General features: G+C 41.4%; 1 protein-coding gene across 1 annotated transcript; it reads left to right on the top strand.

Moving 5' to 3' along the window:
* The first annotated feature begins 4298 nt into the window (after positions 1-4298).
* CNOT8 (CCR4-NOT transcription complex subunit 8) lies at positions 4299-19901 on the top strand. Its single transcript, XM_045791970.2, has 7 exons — positions 4299-4519; positions 10853-11038; positions 12001-12194; positions 15755-15916; positions 16457-16601; positions 17324-17434; positions 19259-19901. The coding sequence occupies exons 2-7, from the start codon at positions 10922-10924 to the stop codon at positions 19406-19408; spliced, it is 879 nt and encodes a 292-aa protein (XP_045647926.1). The 5' UTR covers positions 4299-4519; positions 10853-10921; the 3' UTR covers positions 19409-19901.
* The last annotated feature ends 350 nt before the right edge of the window (positions 19902-20251 follow it).

Below are 20251 nucleotides of genomic sequence, written 5' to 3'. Positions count from 1 at the left end.
GAAATAGAGAGAGAGGGAGAATGCAAGAGTGCTGGTGGGGGAGGGACAGAGGGAGAGGAAGACAAGAGAAGCAGACTCCCCGTTGAGTGGGGATCCCAACCTGGGGCTGGATTCTAGGACCCTGAGAACATGACCTGGGCCAAAATCAAGAGTCCGATGCTTAACTGACTGAGCCACCCTTGCGCCCCTCAAAGTGAACTTTAAAAACATAAATCCGATCTGCTTGTTCCTGTGAGTAAAAATCCTCTGGGTTTCCAGGTGCACTTTGAATAAAGTACAATTTTAAAGCCTCCCAGGCCTTGTCTCACCTGCTCTCCTTGCTAGCCTCATCTTGGGCCTCACTGCTTTGGGTCCACCTCTCTGTGGCTGCCCTGGCCTCTCTTCACTGCCTCTAACATGCAAAACTCATTTCTTATCCTCTTCCTGAAATTTATTGCTCCTGATTCTTAATGCCTGCCTTTCTCTCTGATTAGGTTTTTCTTGTCCTGCACCTAACCGCTACCTTCTCAGAGAGTCCTTCTTTGACCCCTCAGTAATTTCCCCCGTCTTCCCTCAATCCAATTATTCTCTGTCACTTTACCTCATCGGTTTCTTTCATCACAGCGATCACCAATTCTCATCGTCCTTTTGTTTCCTCCTTGAATGCTTGTTTACTTGTTTTACTGTCAGTCCCTCTCACCAAATGTGAAGCTCCACAAGGCTAGGAACCTCATCTGCTTCCAGTGCATCCTCCAGGGTCAACAGAGAACACAGCAGGCAGCACAGGGACCATAAACAGAGCCCACTGGATGAACAGTGAATCTCATACTGGACTGGGAATCAAAAGTCTCAAATCCTGGTCCTATCTCTGGAAGCTGGCTGACTTTAGTTACTTTCTGTTAAATTAGGGGAATGTATTAGTTAGAACATCTCTATGGACCCTCAGAGATTTGGAAATTTAAAGGTCTGTGATTATTATGGGTAGATTGTAAAATTTTGTTGTTAGTAGACTCTGAGGGAGAAGGAAAATCCAGGAAAATCAAATGAGATATGAAGAAAATAGATTTGAGGTCTATTTCTAGATAAAAGAAAGAATTCTGGTCGCTGATTTCATCAGAGAACAGAGGTTTTTTGTTTTTTTTTTTCAGGTTGAAATCAAAATATTGAAACAATACTCAAATGCTTAGTCATCAAACATGACATTTGCTTTATATTTAGGGGACGTCTGATGATCTGGATAATTTCCAAGAGTCAGAAGAAGGGTTTTCTATTATGTAAACACAGCAAGGACAATACACTTCAAAAGCAGGAAGTTGACCTCATTTGTACCAAGGAAAAAAGCCAGCTGGGGGCATTCTTCATTTGAATGTAAAGGTAAATGCATAATCTGATAAAAGACGTTATACAAAGTGTCAGACCTTGGCTAAGCTTGACGAGTGTTGGTGGCTTTTAACAATGGAATCAATTGACAGGCAGGCATCTAGGTATACCAGCACTCTAATGGGTAAAAAGGTTTTTGAGACTTGAGCTCAGAGGGTGGTTATAGTGGAACTAACCGGGAGGCATTTACCCTCTTTTCCATTTTCAAAATATTTCAAACCCGAAGAAAACAGTTGACTTTGAAACAACAGGGTCCACTTAATAGCCTACTGTTAACCAGAAGCCTTGATAACATAAACAAGGGACTAACACATATCTTATATGTTATATGTATTATACACTGTATTCTTACAATAAAGTAAGCTAGAAAAAATGTTAAAATCATAAGGAAGAGAAAATGCATTTGTAGTACTGTGCCATATGGAAAAAATTCACATATAAGTTTTGGGGGAGTCAAAAGTTATAGCCTAACCCCTGCAGTGTTCAACGGTCAACTGTATATATTTAAAATTTTATATTTCTACACATACTTTAAGAAATGCATCCCATTAGATTTAGTATTTAGACTTCGTAACAGAAAGGCTTGGCTGGTCAAGGATTTCACCCTGTCTGCTTCTTAAGGAGACCCATTTTACAACCATTTCAATTTATTTAGCCTATACTCTCCTAGCTGAGAAAATTTGTTCAAGCCTTACTTTTTATAGTTTGTAGTCCAAAAACATTAGTTTTTTTCCCCAAATAGTAAATTATATTATTGAATATATTCTTCTCCAACTACCCTCTCCCTTTGAGAATCAGTGATTTACACATTTGTTCTAATTTTGCAGTAGCGTAAGCACAGCGTGAACTCCATTGTTTCCAACGAACACTCCAATGCCTCCTGAAGTACAAGCCATCAGTGTGTTTTTCATTTCTCTTCAATAACCTGAGAAATGAACGCCCAGTTCTGGGTGGAGGGCAGGCGGGTTGGGGAGATGGAGATGGTGTGTTTCCTGTTTGATTGTTTCAGGGCACACCAGGCCCAGCGCTGCAGGAAAAAACAAAAGTCCAAGAAAGGATTGTGGAGGCTGCTCTTCATGTGACTAGCTCCTCATAGGGCTGTCCTCTCCAGAATCTAATTACAAGCAGGTGAAAAGACACGAGAAACCCACGAGATGGGTGGGGTGTGGGAGGGTTTTGCCTGCTTTCTCCATGCCAGTATTGCTCAATGGACTGATTGTTAAGCCTGCACCGGAGCTAACAAACAATGAGTATCCGGCATAGCAACAGAGACACGCCAGAAACAATTGTTTATTGAATAGACTTACATGTCTTCCTCAGTGCGGAATGTTCTTTCCATTTATTAATACAGCAACAACCTTATGAGATAGTTACATCCCTATGTTACAGATAAACAGACAGACACTCATTTGGAAGGGAGAAGAGGAGTGGGGTTCAGAAAGTGCGTCTGATGCTCTACTCTGGGGCCTGGGGGTGGGAGTTCCGCTCCCCGGAGAATACCTTTTGGGAGTCCAGTTTGAAATTGCCACTGAAGGCCTGCTCTGCCTCCGGCCTCGGAAATGGAAGCGTTTCCTCCTAGTTTTTTTTTTTTTTAAAGATTTTATTTATTTATTCAATAGAGATAGAGACAGCCAGCGAGAGAGGGAACACAAGCAGGGGAGTGGGAGAGGAAGAAGCAGGGTCATAGCGGAGGAGCCTGATGTGGGGCTCAATCCCATAACGCCGGGATCACGCCCTGAGCTGAAGGCAGACGCTTAACCGCTGTGCCACCCAGGCGCCCCTGGAGGAAATGTTTAAAAGCAAGAAGGCCCAGTAGCTTGGGAGTCAGTTTGCTATCCACTTACCAACCGCCCCCTTCAAGGGAAGGCACCTAGGGCTATGGCTAGAGCCCTGCTTTGAGCAGTCCGAGCCTGTCTCCGAGGCAGGGTAGAGCTCTAGCGGCAGAGGCTAGGAGGGAGGCTCAGAATTGACAGCCGTGTGCAGGAAGTCAGTGCTTTGTCTTCTTCGCCTCTGCTAGAGAACGCGAGGCTGCGCCGCCCCGGAGCCTGCGCCGCCCCGGAGCCTGCTCAAATGCTGCCAAGGACAGGTGTTGGCAGACCGCCCTCTCTCCAAGCAGGATTCAGAGGATCAGGGGGAGGGTGGAGGCTCTAGGGGCTCCTAAGCCAGGCCTTAGCCCAGTGCTCTCGCAAGGAAAATGTGCAGGGCCTGCCGAGCGTCCGCTGTCTCGGAGCTCCTCAGACCGCTTGGCGATGCCGGGCGCTTCCCCCACCGGAGGCCGGGTCCTCTTTGTAACTTGAGCCGGCCCGGGCGAGCCGGTTGCTGTGGTAACGGGGCTCGCGGACTCTGTGAGGCGGGGAGGAGGGAGGCGGACCTCGCCGGACGTCACCCAGACTCGGTTTGGGGGTGCTGTCCCACCCCCAACTAATTGTTTGCCTGAAAAGAAGCCCGGAGATAGATGTTTTGTAAGTGAGGGGTCCAGGGGGCTGCATTAGTACAAGGAAGGTTGGCTCCTGCCAACGATTTTAACGGTCCATCAAAGCAGTGCCGAGAGGGCGTTGCAATTTGCGGGATTTGGTCAGAAGGTCCACGCCCCTTCCTCAGCCCTCGGCCACGCCCACCCGAGCGGGGGCTAGTTCTAGATCACGCCCCTCCTGTGGGCGCGCGGAAGGAGAACTGAAACAGTGTGCTGTTGCTAATTGAATTGAGCCAGTGCAACTAACGCGCCAAGGCCCAGCACGGGTCGTGTTCCGCATGCGTCCTACGAGGCCGCCCCGCCCCGCTGTTTTCGGGGAGCCCTCTTGGTTCTGCGCCTGCGCGTTGCTCCCGCGAGCTCGGGTTGGACGAACACGCACGGAGTCTCCGGAGCGCGCAGAAAGGGAGGAGCAGGCTTGATCCGGCGCGCGCGCGCGCGTCTGGAGTGACGCTAAAGGAGCAGGCGAGTCGGGAGGATCCAGTGGGTAGAGTGGTTCGGCCAGGTTTTTAGGTGGGCGGTGCGTAAGGCCGCTCTGGGCACAAAGAAGCCCATCTCACTGGCCCGCTCGGTTCCCGGAGCGGATCCGGGGCAGGAGGAGAGCGCCGGGTCAGAGGCCACCGCCGCCGCTCCCGGGGGACTCTGCCCGCCTGCCCGCAAGCCCGCGCTTAGCGGGCCCAGCCGCTCAGGGTAAGCGAGCTCGCGCTTACCAGAGAGGAGCGTGAGATGAGAGAGTGTGGGAGGCCAGCGGGGACCTGTGGAAGGAAGGGGAATGGGGGCGTGAATGAGGGGCAGGGGGTGCGAAAACAGAAAGGCCCATCGAATAGTGGTAATAATACCACCCACTACCACACAATAATAATATTCTAGTGTTATGTGCCAGGACTTTATAAAGCACCTTGTATGCTTCATTCTCTTAACCTCTACTACAGTCCTCCGAGGTGTATGTTATTGAACCCATTTTACAAGACCGGAAAACTGAGGCACCAGAGAGGTTAAGTAACTTCTGCAAAGCCACACAGCTAGTTGGTGGCCTGGGTTCGAACGTAGGTCTTTCTGGCGTGAAAGCCTGTAATTTTAATATCTTTGCTTTGGGGGGAAAAAAAAGCTGGGTACATGGGAAGGGGTGGGATGAGTGTTGTTTGGAGAGGGAGGGTGATCCAGAACGGGAAGAGAATGATGATGGCAGACTGTGTAAGGGAGAGGACTTGAGTTTGGAACCTTGCGGGCCTCCCGCTTCTTGGTTCTTTTGGCCCCACAACTTTTCCTTGCCGTTTTGTGTTTATGAACAGAGCTATTGCTCTGGAGGCCTGGACCACATGGTTGGTTTTAAGAACTGGTTGAACTGCGGTTCAGTTCAGGATAGTTGTCCTCGGACACTGTTTTGGGGGCGGGAGTGATGGAGGACGGCGAGGGCCACCGTGTATAGAGAGGACCCTCCAAGCTGCTGCCATTTCTTGTAACTTGCTCCTACTTCCTTTTCCATCTTACCCTTGCGCGGCAAAGCCTTTGTTCAATTCCCTAGAATGGGGAAGTGATGTTTATTGTCTCCTTGCACACTTAGGCTTAAACAAAACAAAACCGGAAAAACCAAACATTCTTTTCCTAAGCAAGACGTGGTCCTCTGGATTGCTTGCAGAGAAAGCTTTCGGTTGGCCTTCTTCGTAGTTGCTCTTGAGAGCTTTCCTGAGTAAATAGGAGCTTTGTTTTGGAGAAGTTTACACTATAGGTCAGCAAGAGCGATCTGCACGGATTTTACTAGCAGATCAGCACAACGCAGGGACCTCAGTAATTCCTGTGTGTGACCTTTCCTTCTTGAACAGTCCAGTGTTGAGAAACAGCAGGTATCAGTACTTGTATTTTGCTTTCGTATAGAGTGGAGTAGCTTGTGTGGTAGTCAGAGTTTCATAGAGTGGAGTAGCTCAAGTGGGAGTCAAAGTTTAATGTCAGCCTGTGAGGGAAACTTTGCATGTGATCATGGTTATCCTTAAACATTCCTTAGGAAGGTGTAAAGTTATAGATGGACATTCTGTTTCTTGGTAAATCTAGCAGTTTTTCCTTCAGCTTTCAAACTTATTACTGTTTCTCTGCTTGCAACCCAGATAAAGTAATTAGCTTACGTTTAAGGCCTGTATTGCACAAATAAACGTATTTGAATGGGGTAGAGTCCTTCCATATTGTGAGGTTTACTGTGCCCTGCTGGCACTGAGAGGCATAAAGGAGGAAGACTAACTAACCAAGGAGAAGAGTATGTTTGTGATTCCCATCTTGGGATCCTTCTGGATCATGTGCTCGCTGAGTGGAAAGCGGCAGGCAAAACTGCTGGCATCATTTATTGTTATTTCTCTCCTCTTTGTCTAGCATATCCAGTAATTTATGCTAAGCTAAATGTGCATAATGTGATTCCTTTTCAATTTTTGAGTGGCACTGCATTTTGGGATTTGCAAGCAATTTCCCCACAATTTTTCTAGATAAGGGTTTGGTGCAAGGATGTCTTACGTATTTTTGCCAGTGGTCTGCACTTGTGTTCCATATTTATCAGATATGTGTAACAAGGGTCAGCTTTTTGAAAGTAGCTTAGCTTTTTTTTTTTTTTTAAGGTTTTATTTATTTGAGAGAGAGAGCACGAGCATTGAGGAGGGGCAGAGGGAGAGGGAGAAGCAGACTCCCTGCTGAGCAGGGAACCAACAGTGCGGGGTTCCATCCCAGAACTCCGTGATCATGACCTGAGGGACAGCAGATGCCCAATGGACTGAGCCCCGCGGGCACCCCATGGCTTAGCTTTTTAAAAAAAATTTTTTTTGGAAATGAAAGCCATGATAGTGCCTTTTAAAATTAATGTCTCTGAATTTCAGTTTTCTTATCTCTAAAAGGTAGAGGAAGATACCACTGTACAAAGTTGTCGTGAGATTTCTCCACTGTAAATTTTGAAGCAGAACCCCATATTTCATATCATATCACCTACATCTGTTTAACATTATCTCTAAAAGATAAGGACTCTTTTTAAAAAAACCATGACAGGGGAGCCTGGGTGGCTTAGTCGTTAAGTGTCTGCCTTTGGCTCAGGTCATGATCCCGGGGTACTGGGATTGAGCCCCACATCAGGCTCCCTGCTCAGTGAGGCCTGCTTCTCCCTCTCCCTCTGCCTGCTGCTCCCCCTGCTTGTGCTCGCTCTCTGTCTGTCAAATAAATAAGTAAAATCTTAAAAAAATAAAAATAAATTAAAAAACCACGACAATATAACACCAAAAAAAGCAAAAAACCCCCAAACAAAAAATCAAAACCAGCAATTGTTCAGACTTTTGTCTTGAAAATGTCACTTTTTTAAAAAAAGTTTCTAACGGTTTGTTTAAAGATCTAATTAGGGTCTATAGATTTTGATTGGTTGATAAGTCTCTCGAGAGTTTTTTATTTCTTAAAATTTGTTGCAGAAGCTGGGTTATTCTGTAGTTTCCCACAGTAGTTTCTGGATTTTGCTGATTGTCTTTCTGTGGTATCCTTTAACAAATTCCTCTGTCCTCTTCATTTCCTGTAAACTGGTCTAGAGGTTTGGTCAGATTCAAGTTAAATTTTTTTTAAAAAAGATTTTATTTATTTTAGAGAGCATGAGCACGCGGGTGTGAGGGGGGGGAGGGAGTGGGGACAGAGGGAAAGGCAGAGAATCCCAGGCAGACTCCCTGCTGAACAGAGAGCCCACTGCAGGGTTTGATCCCAGGACCCTGAGATCATGACCTGAGCCAAAATCAAGAGTGGGACACCTAACCGACTGAGCGATCCAGGTGCCCCTCAACTTAGATTTTTTTTTTGTAAGCGTAATTCATTGTGGTGATGTGTTCTGTCAGGAGGCACATGATACCTGGTTGTCTCTTTCTGTGGTTATTACAGCCATTGTGATATTTTAACAACTTTATTGAAGTATTATTTACATACTATAAAACGTAGAGTTGAGCGATTTTTAGTAAATTTACAGAGTTGTGCAGTCATCAGGTAGTTGAGTTTGGTAACCTGTCACCTCAGTAAGATAACCTTATGCGATTTACAGTTAATGCCCAATCCCATTCATCGCTGTAGTCTACTTTCTGCCTTTATAGATTTACCTTTTCTGAATATCCATATAGATGCCATTATGATTATTGCCTAGATCTGTGAATTCTTTAGGAGCTACAAAACAGTGATATTCTATCATTCCATAGTCATTAGTTTTATAACTTCTATTAAAAGAAACTTCTTTAGTTACTTAGTACAATTTATATAGGAAAGACAAGATACATATTTAAAAAAATAAATTGATTAACCAGCATTCTCCATTGGTGACCAGTAAAGTTTATTTTCTTAGTTTTTAATGTATGAGTTCAGGGGTGCCTGGGTGGCTCAGTTGGTTAAGCATTTGCCTTGGGCTCAGGTCATGATCTCGGGGTCCTAGGATTTAGGCCCCCTTGCCTCCTGCTTCTCCTTCTGCTGCTCTCCTTGCTTGTGTGCTCTCATTCTCTCTCAAATAAATAAAATTAAAAAAAAAAATCCATGAGTTCATAGTGAACTGTCTTAGAAGTTTGAAGACATTGTAGTGACTATTCATAATGGTGTTCATATTATCTTTTGTGTATATATATATCTTTTATATATCTTTTCTTTGACCAGACGGAGCCTCTTCAGATTATTTCCTGAGTTCTTTTGACACAACCTGAAGAGCTTCTGAGCTGGGGAACCTGGTTCTAAGGGTTTAGTGTAAATACCTAATTGTCTTCTTTATAGGCCTGCTTTTTTCTGTTTCAAGACCAAAGGCATTTTTTTGCTTGGGTCCCTTTTGCTGCTTTGCTTTTATGGAAATGTCTTCACAGTCATACCCACTTTCCCTAAAGTAGTTTATGGTTGTGCTTGAAATGACACCAAAAAGAAAGTACATTGTTTAAGTTAGGAAAATAAGGAAGTGAAGTGGTACTGATTTAACATTAATGGGCATAGATATGGCTTTGTGCCCTCCTTCTGGGGAAAACCTTAAACCTTAAACACAGTTTAGAATCTAATCAGAGTCCTAACATTTTCCTAATTATGGTCATATCGTGGAATTTACTCCACACTCAGTGTGAACTTCTGCCCTTTTCAGATGTTCTTTATTTGTTAATTGGCAAGCCTTTAATTCATGCCCATCGTGTACAGGACTGAAATGAGAAGAAATGGAATCTACCTTTAAGAAGTGTCCACTCATATTTGTTAGGAAGTTACCACAGTCTACTTAAGTTTCAGAGTAATTATAGTCAGTCTATTATAATTTCAGAGAAACATCTCTTGAAGTGTTGGGTACCTTGAATAAATGGAATCTTTTAGGGTTGCTGACAAACCAAAAGATCAGTTTCCCAGAATTTTCTCAGAGAAATGAAGACATTTGAGAATGAGAATTTTGTTTTGATCCAGATTCTTACTGTTGCATCTGCCTGTCTTGAAATTAGGAAGTAAAGATTCATTTTACTGTTTCTAAGAATTTTCCTCTGGATATATATCTATATACTAGAGCCCACTCTTATATCGAGGAGCCATGTGGTGGGGTTGCCCTTTTAAATAAAGGCTTTTATGATAAGCTCCTTTTGGTCTTTTTATAACTAAGCATCACATTATTATAATAACAACATTACTCCGAAGCCGAATCATGTTGAGTTTTATCTTGCAGAATACTGTTCTCCTCTGTAGTTTCCTCCCAGAATATGCACTATAACTCATTATGCGTTCTGGTTGAATTATTTATACTTGCCATCTTCTCTATTCCTATTGTTGAATTGCTTAGTTTCTTTATATTATTATGTGTTTAAGAGTAGACATTCTTATTCTTATTCCAATTCTTATTTTCATTGTGGTGGTTGAAGTTTCAAATTAGCAGGTGGGGTTGGTTTTTACCACTTGAATCCCTCACTTCGTGATCTGTTTGCACAAATCTAAAGAGGCCCTATATTAAGTTAGTCAATTGCCTGTAGTTATATTTGACTTTTGGATTGTGGAGAAAAAGAATTTCCCCTTTTATAGGGGCCAGAGGGAGGAGTCCCATGACCATATTCACTATGTAGTTGTTAAGACTTACGTGTGAGAGTTTAGGTCTACATTCTTTCAGGCTTTCAGAGATCCCGGTACATTTAAACTGGCTAAAGTGATTCCTTTAAAAATGTTTCCATGATTTGGTCTCTGTGCAAAGTGATGTGAAAGTCATAGATAAGGGAATATTTGTGGTCACTGGGACCTATTTTAGTCTTTAGATAGTCTGAAAAGGGCTCAAATACTGGTTTAGGGTAGTGGTTTCACTTCTGTGCTGAAAATGTCTTCAGCTTGCTTTTCTTTCTTTCTTTCTTTCTTTCTTTCTTTCTTTCTTTCTTTCTTTCTTCCTTCCTTCCTTCCTTCCTTCCTTCCTTCCTTCCTTCCTTCCTCTTTCCTTCCTTCTTTCTTTCTCTCTTTCTCTCTCTCTCTTCCTCCCTTCCTCCCTTCCTTCCTTCCTTCTTTCCTTCCTTCTTTCTCTCTCTTTCTCTCTCTCTTCCTCCCTTCCTCCCTTCCTCCCTTCCTTCCTTCCTTCCTTCCTTCCTTCCTTCCTTCTTTCTTTTCTTTTCTTTTCTTTTCTTTTCTTTTCTTTTCTTTTCTTTTCTTTTCTTTTCTTTTCTTTTCTTTTCTTTTCTTTTCTTTTCTTTCATTTTATTTTTAAGTAATCTCTACACCCAACATAGGTCTCAAACATACAACCCTGAGATGAAGAGTCACATACTCAACCAACTGAGGCAGCCAGACACCCCAGTTTCTTTAGATTTCTTAAGTAGTTTTAGTTTCTTTGAGTTCAAGAACAGTGTGTGTGTGTGTATGTGTGTGTGTGTGTGTCTTTGTTTTGACAAAGGCAGGTTTCCTCCCTGTATAAAATGGAGAATGAATATAAATATAATAGTCTTAATGTTTTAGCTTAAACTGATGAAGTGATTTTTTTTTTTTGATCTTTGTTTTGTTGACATTATGCCAGTGTTTAAATTTATGTGATTTCAAAATGTTTTCGTCTAGGTCAGATCAACCATCAGCTTACCCTCTCTAACAGAGTCAGCTGAAAGCGACCTCTCGAGTTTCTTCAAGATGCCTGCAGCACTTGTGGAGAACAGCCAAGTTATCTGTGAAGTCTGGGCCAGCAATCTAGAAGAAGAGATGAGGAAGATCCGAGAAATTGTGCTCAGTTACAGTTATATTGCCATGGTAAAGAGCTCAACTCTGTTTGACTACCTTTGCTATGGACTTAGGGAATGTTCAGTGTGAGATTTTGAAAGAAAGGATTACACTAAAGCCATGATAGATTAAGCTTGGTGGAAGGTTGTGATGCTTTTATGAAACATCAGGGTAGCCAGTGTGTCTGAGAAGGATGTAACCTCTAGCATCTTAGATTTTTTGTAATGTTACTTTGTGTTTAAAGGTGTTTAAGGCAGAAGTTATGTCAGCCTAAAGTGCACATCTGTCCCGCAGATATGGTGAATTTGACGGTGTTTAAAAATTGTTTTTAAAAATTAGCTATCAGCATGTAAAAATTAAGAGATCTCTTTTAAAAGTCCAGATTTCTGGCATCTCTGGAAAAAAATGGGACGATTTGGCATTACAGGATCCACATTCCTGTCTGTATGGAGTGGCCGGAGAGGCAGGTGTATGTCATGGTGATATTAAGGGCCTCTTCTAGAGGAGGCGTGCACTGTCTAGTTTGCCCAAGTCCCCATTACTCATAAGCAGTCAGTCTTTAGCCTCGTGTTTAAAACTGTCTGTGATCATGTTCCAGGCTTTTTACTCAAAGTAAATGTAGCTATTGTTTTTTTCTGAATGGCTGTTTCATTTTCCTCTATTTGTATTTTTATTCATACAGTGTTCTCAACCTAAACTTTTTTTAATTCACTGTATATGAATGTAGAGTGTTCTTAATTAATCTGTAGTCAACTACTCTTACTCACATCCTGCCTAGGTTCTCCAAGTTGCTGCGTAAAACTTCATGATTCTAGTACTCCTTGTGTAGATAGATACTTGTGTAGATATCAATGAGATCAGTATTTTAATATAGGTATTTATGCCCAAGCGTGGGTTTTGTCACATAACTTTTATAAATTAAGATAAAATTGATCAATTTAGCATCCACTGTTTTGTGAAACCTTATGATGAGAGACCTTTTCCTTTTCTAGGACACAGAATTTCCAGGTGTTGTGGTACGACCAATTGGTGAATTTCGTAGTTCCATAGATTACCAGTATCAGCTTTTACGGTGCAATGTTGACCTTTTAAAAATTATCCAGCTGGGCCTTACGTTCACAAACGAAAAGGGAGAATATCCTTCTGGAATCAACACTTGGCAGTTCAACTTCAAATTTAACCTTACGTAAGTGTCTGAAATATTTCTCAGTGTTATTCTTAGATCCGCTACATTTGTGCAGACTGTGATTTCTAACTGATTTTATTAATATAAAGTTTTGTTTCCATTGAAACCAGGTAAGGGTTGGACACAGCAGTCAAATAGAGGATGGAATAAGGAATCTCAGAAAGTAAAGTCCCTCTTAAAGAACTCTTACAGGTCAACAATAAAAAGACAACCCAATTAAAAATGGGCATCAGATCTGAATAGACATTTCTCCAAAGAAGATATAGATATGGCTAATAAACCCATGAAAAGATGGTCACCATCATTAGTCATGAGGGAAATGCAAATCAAAACCACAGTGAGATACCACCTTATACCCACTAGGTGGCTGTAATAAAAAAGACACAACAAATGTTGGCAAGGGTGTAGAGAAATTAGGACCCTCATATATTGCTATTGGGAAAGTAAAATGGTGTAGCCTCTTTGGAAAACAGGCAGTTTCTCAAAAGGTTAAACATAGAGTCACCATATGACCCAGCAGTTCCACTTCTAGGCATATACCCAAGAGAAATGAAAACATACATCCGTACAAAAACTTGTACTTGAATGTTCATAACAGCATTATTTGTAAAGGCCCCAAAGTAGAAACAATCCAATGTCTGTGAACTGATGAATGGATAAAATAAATATGATATATCCGTGCCATGGAATGTTATTGGACAGCAAAAGGAAAAAAGTAGTAATATATGTTATACATTGACTTGTTTTGAAAACATGCTAAGGGAAAGAAGCCAGATACAAAAGACCACGTATTGTAGGATTCTCTTTTTATGAAATGTTCAAAATAGGCAAATTGATAGAGTCAGAATAGGTCAGTGGTTGTCTAGGATGTAGGGGGGGTGGTGAGATTATGGGGTGGTGGGGAGTGATTGCATAATGGGTATGGGTTTTCTTTTGAGGTGATAAAATGGTTTACGCTTGACTGGGGGTGGTTGCACAACTCTGAAAATACTAAAAGTGATTGAATTGTATACTTTATTTTTAAAATTTTTAAAAAAGATTTATTTATTTGAGAGAGAGTGTGTGTGCATGGGGGTGGAGGTGGAGGGGAAGAAGAGGGAGAGAGAGTCTTAAGCAGACTCTGTGCAGAGGGTAGATAGAGCCTGATGCATCTCAGGACCCTGAGATCACGACCTGAGCTGAAACCAAGAGTCGGTCACTTAACTGACTGCCACCCAGGCACCCTGAAGTGTATACTTTATTTTCATTTTATTTTTTTAAAAGATTTTATTTATTTATCTGAGAGAGGGAGAGAGAGATCACAAGCAGGGGGGAGGGGTAGAGGAAGAAGCAGGCTCCCTGATGAGGAGGGAGCCCGATGTGGGACTCCATCCCAGCACCCTGGGATCATGACCTGAGCCGAAGGCAGACATTTAACTGACTGAGCCAACCAGGCGCCCCAGAAGCATATACCTTAAATGAGTAAATGGTTAGTATGTGAATTATAGCTTAATAAGGCTGTTTAAAATGAAAAAGTAAAGTTAATTCTCCAGTTAGGAGATGAATTGCAGTTCTGCCATTTTTCAGCTGGGTGATTTGGGGTTAGTAATTTTACCTTCTGTAATTCAGTTTCCTTATCTGTAAAACAGGATTATTGTTATCTTTTATTATAGAAGAAATAAGGAGATAAGGAGTAGATGTTAATTAAGGGTAGTTGAAACTGAAGGGAATTTTGATGTTTTAAAAATATGGTTAAAAACACGTAACATAAAATTTACCATCTCAACCATTTTTAAGTTTGCAGTTCAGTAGTGTTAAAGTATGTTTGCGTTGTTGTGAAGCAGACACCCAGAACTTTCTCATCTTGCACAGTGGACACTCTGTACCCATTAAACAACTCTCCTTTTTCTTCTTCACCAGATCTTGGTGAACCACCATACTACTTTCTGTTTCTATGAATTTGACTGTTTTAGCTACCTCATATAAGTGGAATCATACAGTATTTGTCATTTTGTGACTGGCGTATTTCACTTAGTATGATAGCCTTAAGATTCATCCATCTTGTGGCATATTGCAGAATTTCCTTCCTTTTTAAGACTGAATAATATTCCATTGTATATTTGGACCACATTTTGTTTATCTGTTCATTCACTGATGGACATTTAGGTTGTTTCCACCTCTTGACTGTAGGGAGTAGTGCTGCCATGAACATGGATGTGCAAACATCTTCACAACCGTCCTTTTCATTCTTTTGGACATATACCCAGGAGTGGGATTGCTGGATCATTTGGTAGTTCTGTTTTTAATTTTTTGAGGATGATGTAATTGTTTTTTTTTTCCCTAAGAGAGAGAGAGAGAGCACGCGAGAGAGCTTGCATGTGGGGGCAGGGGAGGGTTGGGGAGGGCCAGAAGGAGTCTGCAGTTAGTGCAGAGCCCGATGCAGAGCTCATCTCAGACCCTGAGATCATGACCTGAGCCAAAATCAAGAGTCGAATGCTTAACTGACAGCCACCCAGGTGCCCTAGGATCATGTAATTTTTTAAGGGGAAAATTTAGGGGAGACTATCATTTTGCTGATTGTATAAGGTAGGTTTAGTGTAATTCTGATTGGGCCACAGTACTCAAGTACTGCTTTATTGAATGGCACCAGGAGCATTTGATGGCTCAGGGATAATTTTTTGATTGTTCATGTGCTTTGGAAATTTGTTTGATGTTCAGGAATAATTTGGGGAGATGATCTGCATCTTTAACTGCATTTTTTTTTTTAGTCCATCACCAAAGCCTGTTATTTATACCTTAATGGTAATTAATACACAAATGAAAATAAGGGTTGTTTGTTATTGTAGAGTTTATGTATGTGTTTAAAACATGCTTGTTTTAGGTGAAACAAAACAATGATTCAACATTGGTTTTAATTTAGTAGAAAAAAGTAAGATTGTGTTTTTTTTTTCCAGTTGTCTGTCCTAAGTTTATGTGAAAAACAAATGAAAAAACACTGAAATCTAGTGGAAAAAGTTATATAACTTATTTCCCTACTTTTGCGATACATGGTATTATAAATATTCCTCTGTTTAAATTGATGGATGTATCTCTACAGTGGAATATTATGCCAGAGTTGCAAAGGATGTGGTATATCTATGAGCATTGGTCTGGAAACATGGTCTGTGCTGGTAGATACAGGGATGGAGGTGTGTATGTGTAGGTAGAGAACATAGTCTTCAAGGATATATAAACTGAGTTATTAACAGTTTTTTCTATGATGTAACATTTTAAAAAATTTTCTGGTGTTTTAAATATTTTTGAATTGGTCGATTCTGTTTTTCTGTAAATAATGGGGAAATGTGGATCTTTTATAATTAAAAATTTATTTTGTGGGGGCAAGTCTCACTTTTCCATCAGCCACAGAGATAAGATTACTTTGCATGCTTGCTGGAATACTGGAAAGAATGAAGGATCTGTTCTTAAATTATGAAAGCATTTCAAGAGTACTTGTTCTGTAATTATAAGGTGATGTTAATATTGCTGCCCACTACTTCTCTTAGATTATCTACCAGCTAAGAAGTGAATGCCTTCTTTTTTAGAGAGGACATGTACTCCCAGGATTCCATAGATCTCCTTGCTAACTCTGGACTGCAATTTCAGAAGCATGAAGAGGAAGGGATTGACACATTGCACTTTGCAGAGCTGCTTATGACATCAGGGGTGGTTCTCTGTGACAACGTCAAATGGCTTTCATTTCATAGGTTAGTCCCAGATAATGTGTATTTCTCTTGCTTTGGGAACAGGGGATTGCATTCTTACGTTATTTCTGCAGTCCTATTGGCTATCTTCTTTTGGTCACTTACGAAGCAGTTACCGAGTTCAAATGGTAACTTGCCCATGTTGCAGTTTTTTAAAAAATACTTTGGAGCTTATACTGGTTTGTTTCACATAGTACTGGGCTCCATCATGTGGCTATCAGTGGGTACATTTCAAGTGGAAAGATGGTGACTGGGGGGATCAGAGCACTTGATCATCTTTTTCTTGTCCTTTAAATGGCTGGCCTAAAGTTTATGACGAAGAGAACCCAAATTTGAAACCCCTTGGGTTCTCTTCTATGTCTCTCATATTAGTCTGGTTTGTTGTTATTTAAGGGAAAGTTCAGATTACAGTAGGATAAACTACTTGGAAGACTGAAAGTTACTCATGAGGTAACACCATTAAGTTTTGAGAAATGAAGCAGTTGAACTCTGGGGCCTGGTGATTGCTGCTTTTTCACCTCATTGCCTCATTCTCTCCTGTAGTGGCTATGATTTTGGCTACATGGTAAAGTTACTTACGGATTCTCGTTTGCCAGAAGAGGAACATGAATTCTTTCATATTCTGAACCTTTTTTTCCCATCCATTTATGATGTGAAATACTTGATGAAGAGTTGCAAAAATCTTAAGGTACACAATATTTTTCTTAATATTAGTAACAATAAAAAAGACAAAACAGACTTGTCATTTTGCTTTATCACTATTTTTAGAAATTAAGTTATTATTTATTTATTTATTGCCACTTACACATTCTTCAGTGCCTGCTAGGTGCCAACATTGTGCTGGAGTGGGTGTATATAGAGTTGATTGGCACAGGGATTTGTGTGGTGAACGTCTTTAATCTGGGCATGAAGGGGGCCCTCTACTTCTCTTATTCTGAGGGAGACATTCTTCACTTACGGTCCACAAACCTAGTGAAACAGTTGGCAATGTAAGGTGTATATGTAGTTTGTTAGGGACGGGGTCTGTAGTGTACCAGACTCTCAGAGGGGTTCTTAACCCTCGATAGTTCAAGAACTCAGCACCCTAATAAATTGTTGACATAAGAGGTTTTCTGTCTAGAATTGGATTGGTATTTACTATTTCCTCAATCTTGTTTTATAGCTGTTAGGACTTTAAAACAGGGCAGAGGTCTGACACAATTAATGATATATAAAAGAAAGGAGTGAAAAGTGAAATATAACACAGTATATTGTTTGGAGGGTTAAAAAAGGGGATATTGCTGGCATAAGGCCTTAGTAAGTAACCTGTTCCCAATTGTCATCACCAAAAGAATTAAACTAAAAAGTGGAGTTGACTCCAGTAGAGGAGTGGTGGGTCTGAAGTACTCTTTGGTTTCTTTCCGTCTGCAGGGTGGTCTCCAGGAAGTCGCCGATCAGTTGGATTTGCAGAGAATTGGAAGGCAACACCAGGCAGGCTCAGACTCACTGCTGACAGGAATGGCGTTCTTCAGGATGAAAGAGGTAAGGAGGTGTGGGTTATCTTTGTGGGCTGAGATGTGTTGAAAATTTATAGTTCTGATGGAAGTTGATGACCACTTTGAAAGCAGTTGTTTGGTTTGTTTGTTATGATGTTCAGTATATTAAATGTAGTTTGGGAGGCAAAGACATCCTGAAATGGAGACTTCTTATTAGCATATTCAAGTCTAGACATGTGCTTGTTCTTAGCAGTTCTCCTTCTTACAGTGATTTGCTTTTCTTCTGATTTCTCTAATACGAGCACATTTGTTTGAACACTCACTTTATGCTTAAGTTCTTTGAATTGTCAAATGTCTGGCAGCTAACATATTCCGTGACAAGCTGAAGGGTTTTCTTCTAAGATCAGGAACAACACAAGCATGCTCACTCTCGCCACTTTTATTTAACATAGTATTGGAAGTCCTAGCCAGCGTAATTAGGCAAGAAAAAAAATACAAGGGATCCAGATTGGAATTGAGGAAGTAAAACTGTCACTATTTTCAGATGGCATGATATTATACATAGAAAACTCTAAAGAGTCCCCCAGAAAGTTCTTAGAACTAATAAACAAACTCAGTAAAATTTCAAGATATAAAATCAGTATACAAATATCTTGTGTTTGTGTATATTAATATTGAGCTAACAGAAAGAAATCAAGAAAGAATCCCATTTATAATTGCATCAAAAACAATAAAGTACCTAGGAATAAATTTAGCAAAGGAGTAAAAGACCTGTACCCTGAAAACTATAAGGCATTGATGAAAGAAATTGAAGAAGACACAAATAAATGGAAAGATATTTGGTGCTCATGGATTGGAAGAATTAATATTCATTTTTTTTTAAAAAGATTTTATTCCATGAGCAGAGAGAGGGCCAGGGGGAGAGGGAGCAGCAAACTCCCCACTGAGCAGGGAGCCCGACATGGGACTCAGTCCCAGGACCCTGGGATCATGACCTGAGCCGAAGGCAGACACTTAACCAACTGAGCCACCCGGGCGCCCCTGGAAGAATTGATATTCTTAAAATGTCCATACTATCCAAAGCAGTCTACAGATTCATTGCAATCTCTCTCAGAATTCCAATGGCATTTTTCACAGAAATAGAACAAATGATCTTAAAATTTGTGTGGAACCACAGAAGACCCCAAATAGCCAAAGCAGTCTTGAGAAAGAAGAACAAAGCTGGTGGCATCGTGCTCCCCCGAGGTTCCTTTGGCAATGTCTGGAGACATTTTTGGTTGTCACAGTCTGGAGCAGCAGAGGGGAGGCGCACTCCTGGCCAGGGACACTGCTGAACGTTCTGCAGTACTACAGTACACTGGACGGCTCCCCTCCATGCCCCGCAACAAGGAATTATATCCTGCCCGGTAGGGCCAGGGTCAAGATACCCTGCTGAAGTGTGTAATATCCAGTATCTCACTTGTAACAGCCCACTGTTATCCCGTTTTAAAGATAGGGAACCATGGCTGAAGGACAGTTGAAGATCACCCAGTGAGTATAGAGCCCAAGCTCTTAAGCACTGCACTGCTTGTTAAAGAGAAGGGAGGAGATGGAGGTGGCTGGACTAAACAGCGGCAGCGGCCCACGGACCCTGGCAGTAAAAGAACTCATGGAGAGTAGAAGTCTGTTCAGAAAGGAGAGCCTGTATATTAAGAAAGGAGCATGAAAAGACTATGTAGAGGAGAGGTTTGGAGCCTTTTTTTATGAAGTTACTTTCTAGTTGGGTAGATTTTCAGGGCTTTGAGACTGGGAGGTGCTGATGTAGTAGTGTTGAGACTTGGCGTGACTCTTGGCGGGATTCTCACCATGGGTTCTCTGTCCTATCCTGCAGTTGTTTTTTGAGGACAGTATTGATGATGCCAAGTACTGTGGGCGTCTCTATGGCCTAGGCACAGGAGTGGCCCAGAAGCAGAATGAGGATGTGGACTCTGCCCAGGAGAAGATGAGCATCCTGGCGATCATTAACAACATGCAGCAGTGATGGCGGCGAGCCTCTGCAGGGCGGGCCTGGTCCCAGAGTGGTGCTTATATGCTGACTGTGTGTACTTCTCTTCCTCCCCAAGAGAAAACGCTTCTTTTGAGCAAACCGTACCTACCATCTGCGATGACAGAAAGACTTTTGTTGTATTGAAGACAAAAGATGTCTTTTAGATCCAGAAGAGGGGAGTTTACTCTGAATTTGTAAACAAGTCTTCCCTGTTCCTCATCCCCAAGCCTCCAGTTGCTTCCTGCCACCAGCATCCATGGCTCATTTGACACCTTTTTAAATATCCAGGACAAGTCAGAAACAGACTAGTAAAATATATATAATTCTTTATCTGTTGTCATTCTTTTTCTTTTAAATCTTGCTACTCTCTGAGGATGAAGACTTTTTGATGTGATTCTCAGCTGAGGGCTTCCAGGGACGGTGGAACAAAATGGTGCTTTTGTGAAGTGGATTATAGATGTCTTTCCCTTCCTTTTTTTTTTTTTTTTACCTTTCTCTAGGACATTTACTTTCCTCACACTTTTTTAGTCTTGGATTATGTGCTATTATGTGGAAATGAATTAGTACTGAGATTTTGAAGACCGGTAATGAAAACTTTTATTAAAAACAAAATTCTTCTGAATCTGTCTACCCTTGTATTCATGAGGGACTCCAGAATGGGTATTAAGTTAACCACTTTACGCGTCTTTAAAGTCTGGTTCCATTGTGCCACTGAGATTTGCTGTCACATGTCTATCATTTGAAATCATTTTAAGTTTTAATATAATAAAATATCCTGGATTTGCTCCTGAACGAAATAAGATCAGAATTTTGGACCATAAGTCTTATATTTTCAGT

This window comes from Ursus americanus, chromosome 15 (assembly GCF_024610735.1).
Source record: "Ursus americanus isolate L20-20 chromosome 15, mUrsAme1.1.p, whole genome shotgun sequence".
NCBI classification, from domain to species: Eukaryota; Metazoa; Chordata; class Mammalia; order Carnivora; family Ursidae; genus Ursus; species Ursus americanus.
Note: the sequence above shows the minus strand (reverse complement) of the source record. Positions and strands in the feature narration are given on the sequence as shown.